The 17,616-nt window shown below is 38.0% G+C and overlaps 1 protein-coding gene across 4 annotated transcripts in view; it reads right to left on the bottom strand.

Moving 5' to 3' along the window:
- Positions 1–1,036: 1,036 nt before the first annotated feature.
- Positions 1,037–17,616, bottom strand: part of LOC108970940 — a 32,559-nt gene continuing 15,979 nt past the window's right edge. For 2 of the 4 annotated variants that reach the window (XM_018936672.1, XM_018936674.1), the window contains 2 exons: positions 14,972–15,103; positions 1,037–1,227 (listed from right to left, as the gene is read on the bottom strand). In XM_018936672.1, the coding sequence (XP_018792217.1) occupies positions 1,197–1,227; positions 14,972–15,103 (163 nt within the window). In that variant the 3' untranslated portion in view covers positions 1,037–1,196. Of the gene's footprint in view, positions 1,228–3,609; positions 3,791–3,871; positions 4,366–9,579; positions 9,972–14,971; positions 15,104–17,616 lie in introns of those variants that run through there. The other 2 variants (XR_001993512.1, XR_001993513.1) reach the window with 2 other exon arrangements.

Below are 17,616 nucleotides of genomic sequence, written 5' to 3'. Positions count from 1 at the left end.
CAGAAAATTATCACCAAAATCTCACCATTTTTGGTCGAAAAATCCACATTTCCCTTCACGCTTTTTGCTTCACGAAACCCATGCAAACACAAACAAAACAAAAAAAAAATTGTAGGCATTTAGATAACCGCCACTGTAAGTTCACACACAAATACTTAACCGAAAATTTCCCAATATTTTGTCGGCTAAAGTTCAAAGTTTTACATTCCCATTTTTGTTTTTGTCTATTCTCTATTCTCTTTGTCTTAGCTATATGGGCTTTTTCAAAGCTATTGACGCGAACGGTTAACGTTTGCTGCCTCCGTCATTAAAAATATCAACAATGGTAAGACGCGCAACTAGGCATGGTCTTTGTAGCACCGTTACGTATACAACGAATACATATGTACCACAATCGTATATTATGTTCACAAWCATATAATTAATTATAATATAGTTGGGGGTTATTAATGTTGAATTCATTGACAAAATCAGCTTTCAAAATGATCTCACTTGTTGAAGAAACAGCCAAATCAAATCGAAAACCGGTTTTGTGTTCAAATCAAATCGCATATGAAATCAGTTCAGATCACATCAAACAATCGAGCCACACACCAGCAGGCACATGTTCACTTTATATGTGTGTAATCAGATTCTCCGCAGTATTTACGCACTTTATTTATGTATGTATGTWTSTATGCACGTATGTGTTTGTGTATATAAGGTTTTACAAACGCGGGCGATTGGCATTTATAGGCAAAGACAGCTTCCGAGTAAGCTCGATTGATGTAGCGCATCGAAGCGAATCGAAAATGTATTCACCTCCAATCAAATAACCAAACTTACCACATACATTTGTAAATCAATTTGTACAATGATTTTATTTTGCCGATTTCGGTTTTTAATTTTAATAAATTAGTTTTAATTTAATTATTTTATTGTTTTCATTTTATTATTCGTTTAGTTTAGTTTCCTTTTTATTTTTACCACACGCTTTCGCAGATGTGCGTGATTTTATGTTTTCGTTAACTCTGTTATGTTTTAGTTGATTCACCTTTTTCGTTTGTGATTCGTAATTTTATGTAGTTCACGCGCATTCCTTATTTTACAATAAGATTCTTGAGAGAGATCGCACTTTTGCACGGTTTCTGTCGTGAATTTGTATGTGTTTCCCACGAATAGAGTCGATTTATTCTTTAATAAATTATAGTATTCCTTTACAAATTGCCGATTATTGTTATAAGTTTCCTAATGTAATAAAATAAATGAATAAAAATAAGTTTATCAAATCAGGAAATCTTCTTCATCAAAAAAATTTTACCTCAACGCAATAATTATGCATTTATAATAAGAATAACAAGAATCTAAGTACAAGTTAGTGTGTTGCTTAGGCCCTTACAAAATAAATAATGACCCACAATATGAGTTCGAACTGTAAACGCAAATGCCATATGTRGGAGTTCCGTGGCGCTAGCGCCAACTGCGCCCAGCCACTTAAACAAAATAATAATTATCAAGCAGCAACTGCAACTACTCACACACACACACACACACGCAGACACTCAAGGAGCACTGTTGCAGGCAATATTAMGTGATTCATGGAAACAATATAAAAGCATCAAATAACAATAGCAACAACATAAAAGAATTAAAGCAAACATCAACGAAACGTGCTTGTAAACAAACATACCAACAATGTGAGAGATGAGCATTTCAACGGCGGAAGCTACTTAGTGCAGCAACAACAACATTACTGAGTTGGCGATATTTGCTGCAAGAGTCCACAGAGTCCATTCTCATACGAAAAGAAAGCCACAACTGACGACTTCGRTCAGGAGAGCGCTGCACGAGACACACAAACACAGTCGCACGCCCACATACACACACAAGCACATGCACAARGCATGAAATTAAATGCAATTTTTGTAATAAAAAGTCTAGGAACATGCCGCCAGTAAAGAGCCACATGCAACATGCTTGCAACACACCAGTGAGAAGYCTGTCGGAGTCTAAAGACTATTTGCTGGCTTATACCACATGTCCGCTTGCCGGGTCGCATTGAAGGTGAGAAACTGGATTTGCCACATTCCAGAACGCTCCCCATTTATGCAATTGCAATCAACAGAAMATATGCAGCAAAGGCAACTACAACAACGACGATCGCTGGACAGCGATAAGAACAGCGTGCTGGTGCTGACTGTTGGCTCTTTGCAGCGCATGCAACAAATATTTTTGTGCACGTGTCTGCGCAACGAATATTCTTAGTAGTTGAACGAAGTGAGCACATTCGTTTCGCTGCACATGAGACCGGGTTCAATGGTGTTACTTGAAATGTTCTTTGCAATGATGGAGTAACTAAAATGCCAATGTTATTTTAATGTTTTCAGATGTAAATTTTACTTTTCCATATAAACCTTACAAAGGCGACCGAACCGGTGGACTATAGCTGCCAGTATTCTAGAGGGTTCTAGTCCTTTATTCTTGAATGCCACTAATGTATAATAAGAACGATTGAAAGTCGTTGTGGCATGCAGAAACTGACCATTTCATTAAGCTTAGAGAGTACCCAGATCGCCTTCTATTAAATTCTTAGTATCTTAGTCTTTATACTAATGTTTATGGTAAAGCTGCAGATTAGAACCTGATTGTAAGACAATTAAATTTTAATAAAATAAATTTATAATTATTTGTAATTACTTTTATTAACTATAACCAGGGCGAAGCCACAAATTCACAGAAGTTGGTGGAAACGATTGCAGAGGAGTAAAATAAAGTGAAGTTTATACCATAACTAACAATAATACTCCTGTGATCAAATTGAAAGGTGAATTTTGAACATTTCATCTCCTTCAAAGTARTCTCCTCCCAGATTTGGAGCAAATTCTTTATTTTTATAMTTCCATTGCTGTTTCCTCTTGTAAGTTGTAGATATCTCACGTTTCTSAAAGCATCAAACAATTCAAAATTCACAATTATGCTGAACACTGTCATTTAGTCGCACATGAAGATTAAGTCGTGAACATCGAATGAGAGAGAAAGAACTGACACATTCCAATCCTAATTGCTGCTGAGTCATTTTGGAAAGCTACAAAAACCGATTTTCCCACAACGCAAATTGTTGTTATATAAATGCTCCAATGTTTGAAAGTTAATATTATTTAATGTGTACTAGTCTACTTACATACATACCGCCGCTAACGAGTTCATAAAAATCGGTGTGCGTGTGTGAGTGCGTGCATGTGAGGTGGCGCTGCCGCTGCCGAGTGCGCATCAGTAAAATATTTAAGTAGGTCAGTCGCCGACGTCGGCACGTGGGGCTACTTCCAGACGGCGAGTGGTTATGCGATCGTCAATGCTATGTCTTAAATTCTTGCACACACACACACACTTGCATACATATGTACATGTATGGCACATGTATTTGCACAAGGAAAGTCACACATCCTCAATCATATCATAAGTTAGCTCAAAAGTACACTTTTATTTCTATCCACAATTCTACATTTGTGCGAATTATTATGTAGGCGAGTACATATGCTAATCAAGCACTTAGCGCAACACTTTGTTCACATAAGGCGAAAAACAAAAAAAACAAAAAAAAAAGCACTGCTATTCGCGAAATTTGAAAGATTGAGCAGCAGAAAGAAAGTTCAGCGGAAAAAATGTAAATACTTCGGCGGTGTCTGCTTTATTTTGACTTCTTTGTTATTTATTTTCATTTTTATTTATTTTTTGTTTGTGAAGCGGGCTGTCGGCTGTTGGCTGTCACAGCTAAGAAAACCACTCGCAATGTTCAGAAGCACAGCTCCAACTGTGGATCGTGTCAATCCAATAAAAATAAAAAAGTGTCTAATGAAAACAATTCATTTCTTCATTTCTATCGCTTACATACATGTGTGTGTGCGTGTGTCTGGCTGTGTACGGCTGTATGTGTACTCAAACATATATTGATTGCTGTTGTTGCCTCTTTCACTGTGCCTTATTCAAACAATAATCACAAAAACAAGCGCATAGTGTTCGTGTGTGATGATATGCTTGCTGGCTGTGTGTGTGGGTATTCGCTCTAAGATATTTATTTCGTTTTCCGCTTCTTCTTCTTGGTTCGTCTGTGTAAGTATGAGTATTTTTTCGCTTTTTCATTTCGCCACATAGCTGTTGCTRTAGTGGCTCGGAAAAGATCTGCGTACGCTCGCAAAGGGGTGACGGAAGGTGTCGTTTTATATGTAAGTGTGTGTAAATACATACATATATAAAAATATATATGTTTGTGTGGTATATGTTAAGCTTACCAATCGATGATAGCGCCGCCGCATGAAAGTAACAACAACACCAAGCCACTAAATGGCAACAAGTGAGACCAACAAGCAACAGGCACATCAAATGAAGCTAGAAATAAAAAAGAAATGTGTGTAAAATAAACATATAAACGAAATTAGGTCAACATTCTTTCATTCATTTATTCATTCACTCACTCGTCTACTATCTATCCGTCCGTTCATTCGCATATTTCATTTTATTACTGCGCGCTGCTGCCACCAGCTCAGACTAACACATTAATACCCACACACATACACACATGGCGGCGGCAAGTACACGCTTTGGCCTGAATCTGTGTGCCTGAGCATACACACACACACATATACATGCAGCGTGCTTGAATCGAGGTGCAGCATAGCTTAATTGAATGAAGTTGCAACAGTTTCCCAGTTATGGACATGCACTTGGCACTGCTAGTAAATAATTTCAAACTTATATGCTTAATAAGCGATATATAGTAAATTACCGTGCCACACGMAATTTTATTTGCGTTATAATTTTCCACCATCCTCGCTAGCTTCCTGTATGAAGATCACAAATAACATAACACGTGGGTTWTAGCGCCACAAACTATGCAACAGTTTTCAAGAAACGTGGACATTGAGCTGAATTTTGCGCTATACATAGAAAACTTTCATTAGAATTCAATTTAACAAAAATTAATTGAAATGTTTCACCATACTAAATATGCTGGTATTGAATTTCTGGTGCTCCTTTCCATTTTTAAATGATGTAAGCATTAAGCACAGCTTTGAAAAAACTCAGTAATTTTTATTTTTCATATATATTCAGGATATTTTATCCTCTGCGATTTAAAGAAATCTGCCGAGGGTTGCCGGGGTAATATATATCGCATAACCGTGTGATCGTCCGCAACTGAACTCTCGCATAGCCAGGAATTTGTTACAAATTGCACAGCAAGAAAGCTTAATTCTCCGACTGAATACACATTTCTTTGTTGCCTGATATTCAATAATAATAAAATTATAAATTACTGTAATTGGTCACATGGCATAGACCGCTCAGAAAGTAACAAAAGTGTGTATGCTACACTTTTTATGCTTCCCCTCTTAAATTTTTGTTTTTGAGTATTTTACGCTTCAAGTTGCATTTCATTGATTAAGTGCTTACTTTACCGTTACTCTGCCAGCCATCGTRTGCATGTGCCGCATTTGTGTTTGATTATGCCATCGCCAACATCAATTGACTTCATTCTGCTGACGTTATCAATTTTGTGGTCGCCACTCACTGTTAACTTCACTTTATTTCTACCCATGCACACAAACACACACACACACACACAAACTTATTTATGACTTGGTTCATTTTCATTAACCCAAGAAAGTAGAATTTTTGTAAGTTTGTCCAAACAAATAAAAGCCGCCGTCGCCGCCACCTCCACTACTTCACCTACCTCATAGACCAGCAGCTACGAGCGTCGTTTTTAATTCGTTCCGTTCGACTGCTTACGGTTTGCCTTTTAGTTAGTTGTAGTCATTGGTCTTTCCAACGAATTGTCGGTGTGTTCGACTTTTTTTCGTCTGCATTGTTGTTGTTATTTTCATTCTTTCTCATAATCTGGTTTTGGTATGTAAGTAGCACAAATATTTGACTGCGAGCACGAGTGTATGTGTGTGTGTGTGTGTATGCGCAGCAGTAAACAAGTCCGTTTGTTGACTCTTATTGGCTTGCCATTTCGTCTCCACTACTTATACCAACATACCGATCTACCTGCCCCCCTCACCAACCTTCTCCTCACAATTTAGAGTTATTCGCCTTGACTCGCTGCTTAGGGACTCGACTTGACTTTCAATTCAATGCGTTGGCATTCCATACTGGTGATTGACTTTTGCTGTTTCTGTTTCCATATCTCTTTCGGTCAGTGCGCGCACTGCTGCATTGTAAACTGTTATTCCGGCGAACAGACATATCGATTACTTTGACTTCTTTGAAATCAATACCCTTAACCGGTGTAACTACTCACATATATTTGTTACATACATACAACACACACTGCCGTCACATATTAATAGATCGGATTGCGCGCTGGTTGTTTCAAGCATATTTATCATTTTACCTATTTGTGACAAATTTATGCTGCCATTCAACAAATTCACGCGAAGAGTGGGCAAAGACTTTTTCGACCACCATATAAAAAAATTCATTTAAAAAATTCCAGTTGACTATTTCAATGGAAGCAGTTAGGAGAAACGGATTTCAGATTTGATCTATTGAAATCAAATTTAGAGATTTCGGTTTAACTAAATCATATAGCAATATTTGTGTCAGCTAATTCTATATCCAGTTATAAATCCAACAAGTTTGAACAAAAATGACGCTGARAGTTTCCATAACAGATGAGTAATGGCCATCACACCAACAATTGTGGGAAAAACGAATCATGACTCAAATTCAAATTCATTTCAAACGAACTTAGTATTACAAACGTGACCAGAACTAACGTAATGAAAGGCTAGTTCTGTGAGTCAAAGTTTCCAGTGCTTGSGCTAATTACAATCTAGAGTCTAGAGATCCTAAACAGACCCCACAAGCCATTGATTTGAAAAGTTTTTCCAAATGCGATATTTAGAAAAAGTCAACTTTCTATTTTTTTTTTTTTAGTTTCAACGATTGCACGCCCCCGCACACACTAATATATCATTCAATTTTCATTGAGTACATTTACTGCCATGCGAAGCCTTTATGCATGTGGCAGTAATGGGAAGCACAAGGCTGTATAATAAAAATTCCACTTCATTTGGCTTCATCATCAGCACCATTATTCACCACAAACATCTAAGGTGGCCGCAGCAGCAGCAGCAGTGAGTGAACAGCGGTAGCAACAACAACAACAACAACGATAAGCACATTCCATTACTTACAGCATCATATTGATTGTTCTGCACTGGCTGACTCTTCTTTGATTGCGCTAAGGTCTCCGCACTGCTGCCAGCAACATGGTAACTCATGCATAGCTGGCTAGAAAACTGGCTAGAGATGGTTCGGCGGTGACTCACGACTCAGGAATGTTCAATCAATTTCATTCTGCACACCAACACACACACACACACACACGTAGACGAGGATTCACACATGCACAATACACAAGCACACGCTAGTAACTGGAGAGCCGCGCTGCATACTAACAACCAGCAGAACTGGCTAGGCAACAAGTCAGCGAGTCAGCAAGATCAGTCAGTCTCTTTGCATGCCTGCCAGCCTTACTGTCTGTCCATCGTACTGTCGTTCAACGAGTTTCTGTTGCAAACACATGTATTTATATGTGTGTATGCAAGTAARTCCGTTTATATGTCCGTCTGACGCAGTCGTCAGTCCGCCTGCGTACTATTTCAGACTGTTAGTTTTATATAGAATGGCATGCTTTCGTTGATGTTGGCATKGTCGTTTTGCAGTCGTTGTGCTCGCAAGAATGCAACTAGCASKCGGCAGCCAGCAACCAGTTCRAGTCGCGGTGGCAACAAAATAACTAAAAACAACAATTACGCCTAGCAGTGGTCAATGAATGCCGGAGCGTCTACAATAACCACACACGAGCGCGCTCATAACTGTGCAATAAAAGGCGCAAGATCAACGACGACGACGACGACGACGACGAGCAAGAAGAAGCAATACACGCCGTCAGTAGCTACGTGGTGTTGAGCTGAAACAACAAGATGAATGAGAACTCGTGAGGCTGCATTTCTGCCAGACAGCAACRCAGCAACAACTGCATGCAAGAGCCGAGTAGCCACAGCATCCGTGAGATGGAAGCAGCAGCAACAGAACAGCATTCCAGTGTTTTATTGCCAGCAAAGTGACTACAAGAACAACAACAACGCTATGCAACGTATGGAGTCGGACGCGCTCTTAATAGACACGAATGTGTGTGCACGCTTTATGTATTTATATATWTATTAGGTGTGCATTAGGATGCGTCTGAAATTATAAAAACTGTACAATAGTTGTTCCTAAAGCTGTTTGATTGTTGTATAATTTTTATGTTAAATATATTTTATTAATGTTTCAAAAGTGGTGCCGCAAAATACATTTTTTGAAATATTAATATTAAATATATTAAATAAATGTGTTTGTTGTTGTTGTTTTTATTAAGGTTAGTGCTTTTTTAATATTTTAATTTGTATTCTTGAATTTTAAGTTTTCCTTGTCACTCCTTATTTATAGGTGTCCACCATAAATTCAATTCGATATTCCAGAAATTAATTTTCCGATTTCAAATTTTTTACCGTTATTTTTTTTCAATTTTTGGCACACGAAATTAGCAACCTTGGCTCCAACCCCTTCGGAAACTTTCTTTATTGGCAGCCGCACATTCTTCGAGCCGCTTTCACCGTTACTGTCGTTGTCAAAATGCTGAAATAGCAATAAAGCTAAAACTAAATCTGAAAATTTCTCCAACCACACAAACATACCAACATACATATGTAAGTAAGTTGGGAGATATGTATGTATGTATGTACACAAAGCGGTCAAGTAACATTGTAGCGGGTTGGAGTGGCCGCAGACTAGATATAGTCAAGCGAAATCGGAATCCAATGCTATATTTTACCACATGCGTCACGCCTAGAGTCTTATTCAGCTCGGAATCGACATTGTAGTGACGTGACTTAATGGCGAGATACCTTAACCTTTCTACGTCGTTTTCGTTTACTTATCGTCCACTTATTCATATGACCGTAGCGCAAGTAAGATATTGTTGATGTTGCTATTGTTGCTGTTGCTGGTGCTGSTGTTGTAGTTGCTAATTTTCAAGCGCTTGTTTGTATTTCTGTACAAGTTGGTCGGTTTGTTTGTTTCTTTGTAAGTTTGTGGAATGCTGTCAAGCAAGATCGCAGATTTATTTTCACACAGGCGCACAGTCACACATACAAAAACTTGTGCAAACATATTGCACCTACATATGGATGACTTTAGATACACCTTCCAGGCATCCTCAAACTTATTGAACTCTTACGTAACACATAGGCACACCAAAAATATGCTAATAAAGTAGAAAATTAGCAATAATTAAATACTGATGCAAAATCTTGAAAAAAATTTAAATTCCAATTACTCAAACGTACTCCAGCATACCTTTAACGGTATTTTTCAATATGGTAAGTTCACACCTTGCACGCTGCTGTTCACATATCACAACAACACCCAACACTTATCCACGTCCCGTTACAGCTGTAGTCCTCATGCATCCTGTTTCCTGCGCAGCCAGCTCACTTACAACTAACCACACACATATTTACAATTTACATACTTATAAGCAATACATACATGTCCAATTCGCACTTCCTCAAACGCAGTAACAGTGACATGTGCGAAGTTTTCACTAACAACTGCATGCTGGTTCATTTCCTGGCACATTTGTGTCGGTATTTAGTGCATTTCGTTTTAGAAATCCAAACGTCACGTTCATTTAACACCACTCACCATCACTCAACACTTGCTGTTCTTGCGTTATAATTTCTTTAGATCTTAAAGTATGCGAGTGTATCATTTAAGACGTTGTTATTACGACACAGTTCATTCTGTAACTGTTAAGTGCTGTTGGTGTTAGCGTCGGCTGTGGCCAGTATGTTCCACGCTGCAGCAACAACTGAATTTTTACTGAATGAAAATGTTTATTTTCTTTCATTCAATCATTCTTTGGCCGTGTGCTCTTTTCAATATCATTCGCTCAATATACTGTTTCATGCCCATGCGTTGTCTACAACACAACACACTCTGTGTTTGTGCTTGAACACTCGTGGTGTCTCAGTTCTCAACTCCTCATATCCATTACATACATACAAAGGCGCATACTTGTATACAAATAAAGTGCGGAACACAATGCTCGCGACAGACTGCAGCAGCACGATAATGAACTGAAAATGGCGTTGTGAATCCTACTACATGAACGTTTGTGAGAGGGCAGCAACRYAACAATGGCCGRCATGTACACAAAACAACGCAKTTGTCCATTTTGCATGTACMCAATTTCGTTGTGGCCGTACTAATACCTTGCACTTCAATGAAATTTTAATWTTTTGTTCAAAGTGAAATTTTTAAGCAAAAAATAAGTAAATAGGTTMATTTATTTGTTTGTTARAGCTTTGAGTAATTTTACATATTAGTGGCATCACCACTCTACCTCATCTCTCTATCTTCCATTCTACTGTCAGCTCTACTGTCGTTGGCAAATATAGGATAAAATTGAAGTTAGCGAGAACGACAACTGTCGGAATGCCGACGTGTAGTCGTGCAGCTGTTAAAATAGGTCCGTCCATAAGAACGTGTGTATTTTAATATTTGACAGATGTCGTTTGCAGTCTGTCGCGAGCATTGTATTCARCACATAAAGCGGTGGTCTTCGACTTTATACCTTCTTCCAAAGCGACACAAACTCTTTCAGTTTTTACGCTCAACGCCTCTCTCACATTCTCACTCTGTGTCTCACCCTCTCTTTACAGAAATCTTGAAGGTAAACCTGACTTTTATCAAATGACGCATCGGTTTGCCTCAATCTGACTTAAAAGATACACAGCAAGAGAGCAGAAACATCAAGCCAGACTTTTCACAGAGAGTCAAACTTGAGGGTTGGTTTTCAAGTTCAGTTCACTTTGCAGTTATATTCGATATTCGGTTTTCAAGCGACATAAAGATATTATTAAATACTTAAATCACGTCAATGGTTAATATTTGGAAATAGTCCGATTAGAATRTGATTACTCGTTGATTTCTGTAAYGAAACCAGTACAAGTTTGTATGTAACTAGGAGTACCTCTAACATGATATGATGACATGATAATGAACTCATCAGTTACATTAACTTAACTGGAGCCAGTCACTTAAAAAGTCCGATATAATATATTTATGGTAAGATCGCATTATGGAAGAGGAGCGAGTAGGAGAACGTGTTGGCTAACGGTCAGTCGAATAGGCAATTGCAGAAGACATCACACGAAGCGAGCATGGAAGGTACAATGTAAAACATAAAGATGGGAAAATATCCGCTCATTCTATCTACACACTCTCACATGAATGCCTAAGTGACTTTCTCTCTGCTCTTCAGTCGCCTGCACAATGTTTTGGTTGCCATGATGGTGGATAGCCTTCGACATTCGACGCTTTAACCGTTTTACTTGAGAAATTCATTTTAGAAGTTACAAAACCGCATTCCACAGCAAATGYGCCTGCCAGATATACGCGCACTCACACACACACAAACACATACATTGGGGTTTACATGAAGCGTTTGTGCAATGCGTACATACAGACAAAGCGGTATTTAGGTAATATGTGGATGTGGTGGAAGTGAATATGGTCTATGCGTTGGACGAATTTATGAATTAATATTTGAAATGCCTCAACTGTGGGTATGTGTGTGTTTAGCTGTGTCTACTTATTTCGTGTAKGTATGTACGTATGCTCATGCCCTTGCATATGGTATGTATGTATGTATATGACAAGACTTTGTTATTTGGTTCGACTTCAGTTCTGTGTCTCTTTCGTTGTTTTTGTTGTTGTGTTTGTTCGTAGTATCAACGTTTGGCGACGGGCTTATTGTGAACATTTTCAAGTGATGACGCTGTTATCGTAAGCGTTTTGGAATTTCGTGTTCGTAATCACATTTTACACTGTTGTAAAGCGTTTTTTTTTTTTTCACTGTACCTTCATGCCTACATATGTCAAATGTACATACATATGTATATGTATATAAACTGAATGTAAATAAGTGTATATCCGTACTATACACACGGCCAGGTATGCACTTGGTTTCTCTGAAACAGTGGAATTTGTCATTGAATATAAAAAATTTGGATTTTTTTGTTTTTAAATCTTACAAAATAAACATAAAATCAACTTTATGTAGGTTTGATTGCTTGTCATGGCGGCATTTGTTTCTTATTATAAAAGCATGCCACCTTTGTTGTTGGCCAGCATGGAGGTCATCGTCAGTCTAAATCAATTGAAGTGATGTCAAACATATACACATATGTGTATTCCGAAATGGAAGCATACGATTAGACGCGAAATGATGTGTACTCATGTGAAATGTATGTATGTGTGTGGTGTTACATAATCATGCTTATTTAGAACACATTATCTACGCTAGATAATATTTGTACACAAGCACTTGACAGATGTGCATAGATCTAAATGAATTTGTTCCTTTACTTGTACGCCTTGTGCCTTGTAACATATAACTGTGTTTAAGCAGATGTGTACATTGGGAGCAGCACGCAACGACTCCACGTTATTGAGAAATGTCTTGAATTTGTGTCGAAAGGAATGCAAACATTTTAGTATCGGGTTAATCTTCATCGCCAAAAATATTATTTATTATATTAAAAAAGAAATTTTTCTCAGAAATTTACAAAAGAATTATATGATTCTGGCAGCATTTATTTTAAGAATGATAACGGCATCTCATGCCGTATCCAGATATGATTTCGTATACTCCGTGGAATATTTGCCATTAGCATTTGAGCAGGTTTGAGGCTGTGCGAAAACTTTCGAAATCACTCATACGCTCCCCTAACCCGCAGATGATTGCATACTATATATATATGTAGTTATAAAGTTAACGGTCAAATTACATTTCATATTCTACAAAAATCGGTAAGTATTTATATATATTATGTACACGTATGACTTTCTAATACAGAGTTTAATACTCATCCCAGCGTATACGAGTATACTGTACAATGACATTTGGCCAAAAATTAAATGTCATTACTCGAATATTTCGAAATATCTGAGCAAATATTATATACTTACACTAAATGTGCGTGTATGTTTGTAGCGATAGATATGCACGTCAATAGACTTAACTGACAGTAATCGCATTTCTTAAGTACCTGTGGCGCCAACAAGAAATATGTCTGCTYTAGCGTATATGTGTGTATGTGGGTGCTTAGATAGCAATGTTTGCATGTTGGTAATAATAATTGGCAGAAAGGCATTTTCACTCGAAATCTTATCTGCGTATGCTTTGCTTTTGTGTAGCGGCTCGGACTTCATTGTCAAATGACCGCTTTGCCACGCAACTCAAGCGTTTCTCATGTGACAAGAATGTTATAAATTTGCAAGTGATTGGATTGGGGGTGTGATCGGTTAGTGGCGTTTGATCAACAGGCGAAATATTTGTTGACTCATTTCATTTACGTAAGCTATATACATTGGACGTGCATGAAATGCGTGAAGTAAGCTTTTGATTTCTTAACGGTATTGAGGGCATTATAGTCTTATACATATGCATATTGGTTGGAGGCTAAAATAGGCATAAGTATGTGTGTATATTGAAAGGTGTCATACCAAATAGCTGATAGTCACACTCGCAGAACTTCAAATCGCAGGTATTTTAAAAGCAGTGAACCAGATATACATAAACACCAACACTGTGCAATATTCTATTATAACCTGAAGTTATTGAAAATAACACTGCGGTCGAAATTAACCGTTAGCTTCACTCAACTGATTCAACTAACGTTACTTCGGTGTGCAGTACTCTGGGCCATGCCGCAGTCACTCACTCGAAATGGACCCCCATAATTTATGCTAACCACAGGCGGAAAATGTTAAAAGGTATTACGCCAATTATGCCCTCTGCAATTTTATGCATGACAGCTCCAACGGGTACAAGAGCGCATGCACGCCGGTGCCAGCATATGCACTCGTGTGCAGGTGAGTATGCAAATTGTAGTAATGAAATGTATTTTCACCAAAATATGAAGAGTTTTTTTTCCAAAAATGTTTTAAATTCATTTACTTTAATAACTGAATTAATGTATATACATATATATGGTATGTATACATGTTTCGATAAAGTTGTGCGTTGAAATACTCTTATTTAATTATTGTATCAAGGATTACTTAAACAGACAACTATTATGTGAAGAACAACAAAGAAATTTGTGCCACCCGGCGTATGAGTGACTCTATAAATGTTCATAAGCATATCCTTTACGTAAAAATAATAAGTGAAGGAATATTTATTTAGTTTTTGAAATTAAAATCTTTAGAAAAATCTTTTATTAGTATAACCTGCGCGTTTATGTGTGTGCACATTGTATATTAAATCAATTTTCTTACATGCTTACCAGACAGATTAATGTTTAACAACAATGGCAGCGACAATAATAAAAACAAAATCATTTAATGTAGCAAATAATCGTGCGCAATAACCAAACAAGGTCTGAGTATTTTATCTAACAGCACATGGAAGCACCGCAATGAAATGCCTTCGAACTGAGCGTAAATGGGCGCCTGTGTTTGTGTGTCTGTAATTATAGCGGACACGAAGTGCAGTGATGATGACGTTGGTGTTGTTGGAGCAATAATGGCAATGCCAGCGGTGACGTCGCCATGCATGCAATGCCTGCTGCTGATAGTCGTGCTCGTGACGATGAATGCACCGATGACGGCAATGACGCCGATAACGATGACAGTGTGCACTTTGCGTGGCACACACAAACAATCGCTTGCAATTGTTCTGTTAATATTTTATTCATACGAAACGAGGGCAATGGAAAGTATGTATTTCTTGCAAAAAAATTTTTTTTTGCAAAATATTTAATGAGGAAATATCTAGTTGATTTTATATTATAAAAACATGCCAAGAGCTTCTTCGTTTTTGAATTTCAAAAAAAAAATAAACAAATATTAAATAAAAGTGTGTGCCTACCTTAAGAATTTTAACTTGTCATCCACATTTGCTTCGCATAAACGAACCTTAACTCCTCTAATATACTCAGGGTTGATATTCGTGAGGTTGTCTTGCTTGCAAAAACTGCAATTTGTTGGGATTTCCATTTTGCTGTGAATATAAAAAAAAGAAAAAACATATTTTCACATAAGAAGACATAGTTAGTAGTGTCATTTGTAAAATTAAAAGCAAATCTATTCACGCCAACGCCGAAGAGACCTTGTTAGGGACAGGCACAATGAGATCTAAGAATTCTTTCATTTAAATTAACTGTTTGTGGCGCTCCATTGCACTGTGCGGTTTGTGCAGACGTCTGGCAGTTGTCCGCCAATGTGCAGTTGACTGCTCTCCGCCGCTGTGTGGGTGCATATTGGCAACTATAACAAACGCGCAAGTATTGGTTCAATAATTATCCATATACTGAAATGGTGTACTATATAACTTGACTCCACACAAAGCCTTAATGCAGTGCTACCTACATACAAACATACCTAATTATTAAGTATTCATTATGCACCATAATCGGTGACAACAACCGACTACAACAACAATGTTATGCGAAGTATGAATGAAACGTTTGGCTACATGTGTACATATGTACATATAGGTCTGTCTGTTTATATATTGTATATGGTATATTTATATACGAGTGTGCGCAGATATACATGCGAAACATACATGCCTTCATGTGAATGCGATCACGTACACATGCTCGCTACATATGCGCATAGTGCTAAAGCTTGGTTCATTGAACTCGCGTGAATTTCATTCATAAAAATTTTTACACGATTCCATAACTCGCCAACTAACGAACCAACCAAACATACAAACAAGCCCACTTCCCACTCACTCTTTTTCACAGAATGTGAACTTGTGTGCGTGCAACTATGCATATATGTATTGCATGTATGTACATACAGCTATGGACAGATATTTAGCGCACTTTGGTATTGTGAGTGGCAATACTTAATAATGTTACATTTAAAGAAAGTTAAACTCTTATTTTGCCAGTTTTATACTAATTTTGCTGTGTGCTTAGTATATAACGTGCTTAAAGATCCGCTTTACTGACATAGCATTATTTCTCAGTAGATCACGATATGCAAAGCTATCAATATTCCCTTCTATCTTTACTAGTGTTACAACATAATGCCCGTGGACATCTCCGAAAGGTGTCGCGAAAGTAGCTATTAGACACGTATCTGAACACTCTGGTATCCTCACACAATTTGACAGCATACCGGATCATTTAGTCGCCAAACCGAACTCTTACGGCTCCTTCTCACACCATATACTGAGATGGGAGCTGTGGGTGTGAATAAGCTGTTGGAGTAGAGAAACATTGAGCTTCTTTATGGATGGGTCAAAGCTTGGGGGAATGGTTGATGGAGGTTTTCACTGTCGGGAGCTCTCTTCAGTTTCACTCTTCCTAACTATTGCAGTGTCTTCCAAGCTAAGGTTGCAGCCATCAAGGTAGGTGTAGAGAAGTCACCATTCACTCAGATACCATAGCGGCAATACTAGCCTTGAACTCATTTACAGTGCGTTCAGGGTTGGTCGAAGAGTGCCTAACCTCACTATCAATCGCATCGAGTGTCTTTGTGATAAGACTCGTATAGGTGCCGGGCCATAGCTCAATCGCAGAATCGCATTAATTGCAAAGCTGATGAGCTAGAAAGAAAAGGCACCATAGAACCGCTGTCGGTAGAATTTGACCGGGTCGGTGCTCCCGCATCCTCTTGTGTTCTACTACTGCATAGCTGAGCTTCGCGAAAGCTTAGGAAGAGGTCAAGACTTAAAAAATTGAATTAAACGCCTTTGTAAATTTGTAATTCCGAGCACAGGAGCTATTATTTTCTATGGCTGCACAAAGGACTACATATGCCAGTCCACGTGATCATTGATCAGACTTCTAACCTAACTATCAATGTCCAATTAATTTATGACAAAAATCAACTTAACAACATTGGAATGGAAATGATAACTGTTACTATCCAACGCATTTACTAATAATAAATTCATGGAAATACCGCCCTCTTATAAATAACAGTAACATTTCTACTTATGCATGTGCACCAAATCTCTGACTATAGCTGTATATATGCATATATAGGTACAATATTCGTCAGATAAGTAAGTGGTTGGCAACAAATGTGCGGATTATATACTCATAACATTTTGCAGTTACTAACATTAGCACGAACATACAGAGATGTGCGTGTTTGCATTGTTGCGAGCTTTTTTGCTGCTGCTGTTTTCTATTACTTTAATTATTTTAACTGCTTTCACTGACATCATCCGCGTATACCAGCACACACATACGCTCCCATAAAAACACCTTCAAGTTGGACCACTTTTGGAAGCAGCTGACTTCAACAACGGACAGCTGATGCAAAGAGTCACACACACACATACATACCCAGCATGCATGTGCGCTGAGTCACGCCATTGTTTATCTATGGAGCACAATGCCCCACCTGCCAGGAGGTTAATTACGAACGCCGCCAACAGATCAATGCATCCGGCGTCTTTGCCGGTGGTCTTCGTCTTCGTTTCGTTTTGAAGTTTTCGAAAAGTGCAATCATAACAAACAGCAGGTGCATTGTAATCAAAGCGAATACTTT

Source organism: Bactrocera latifrons, unplaced genomic scaffold, assembly GCF_001853355.1.
Source record: "Bactrocera latifrons isolate USDA-ARS-PBARC rearing strain unplaced genomic scaffold, ASM185335v1 scaffold_316, whole genome shotgun sequence".
Lineage (NCBI taxonomy): Eukaryota > Metazoa > Arthropoda > Insecta > Diptera > Tephritidae > Bactrocera > Bactrocera latifrons.
The sequence above is the reverse complement of the archived record's forward strand: the minus strand, read 5'-3'. Positions and strand labels throughout refer to the sequence as shown.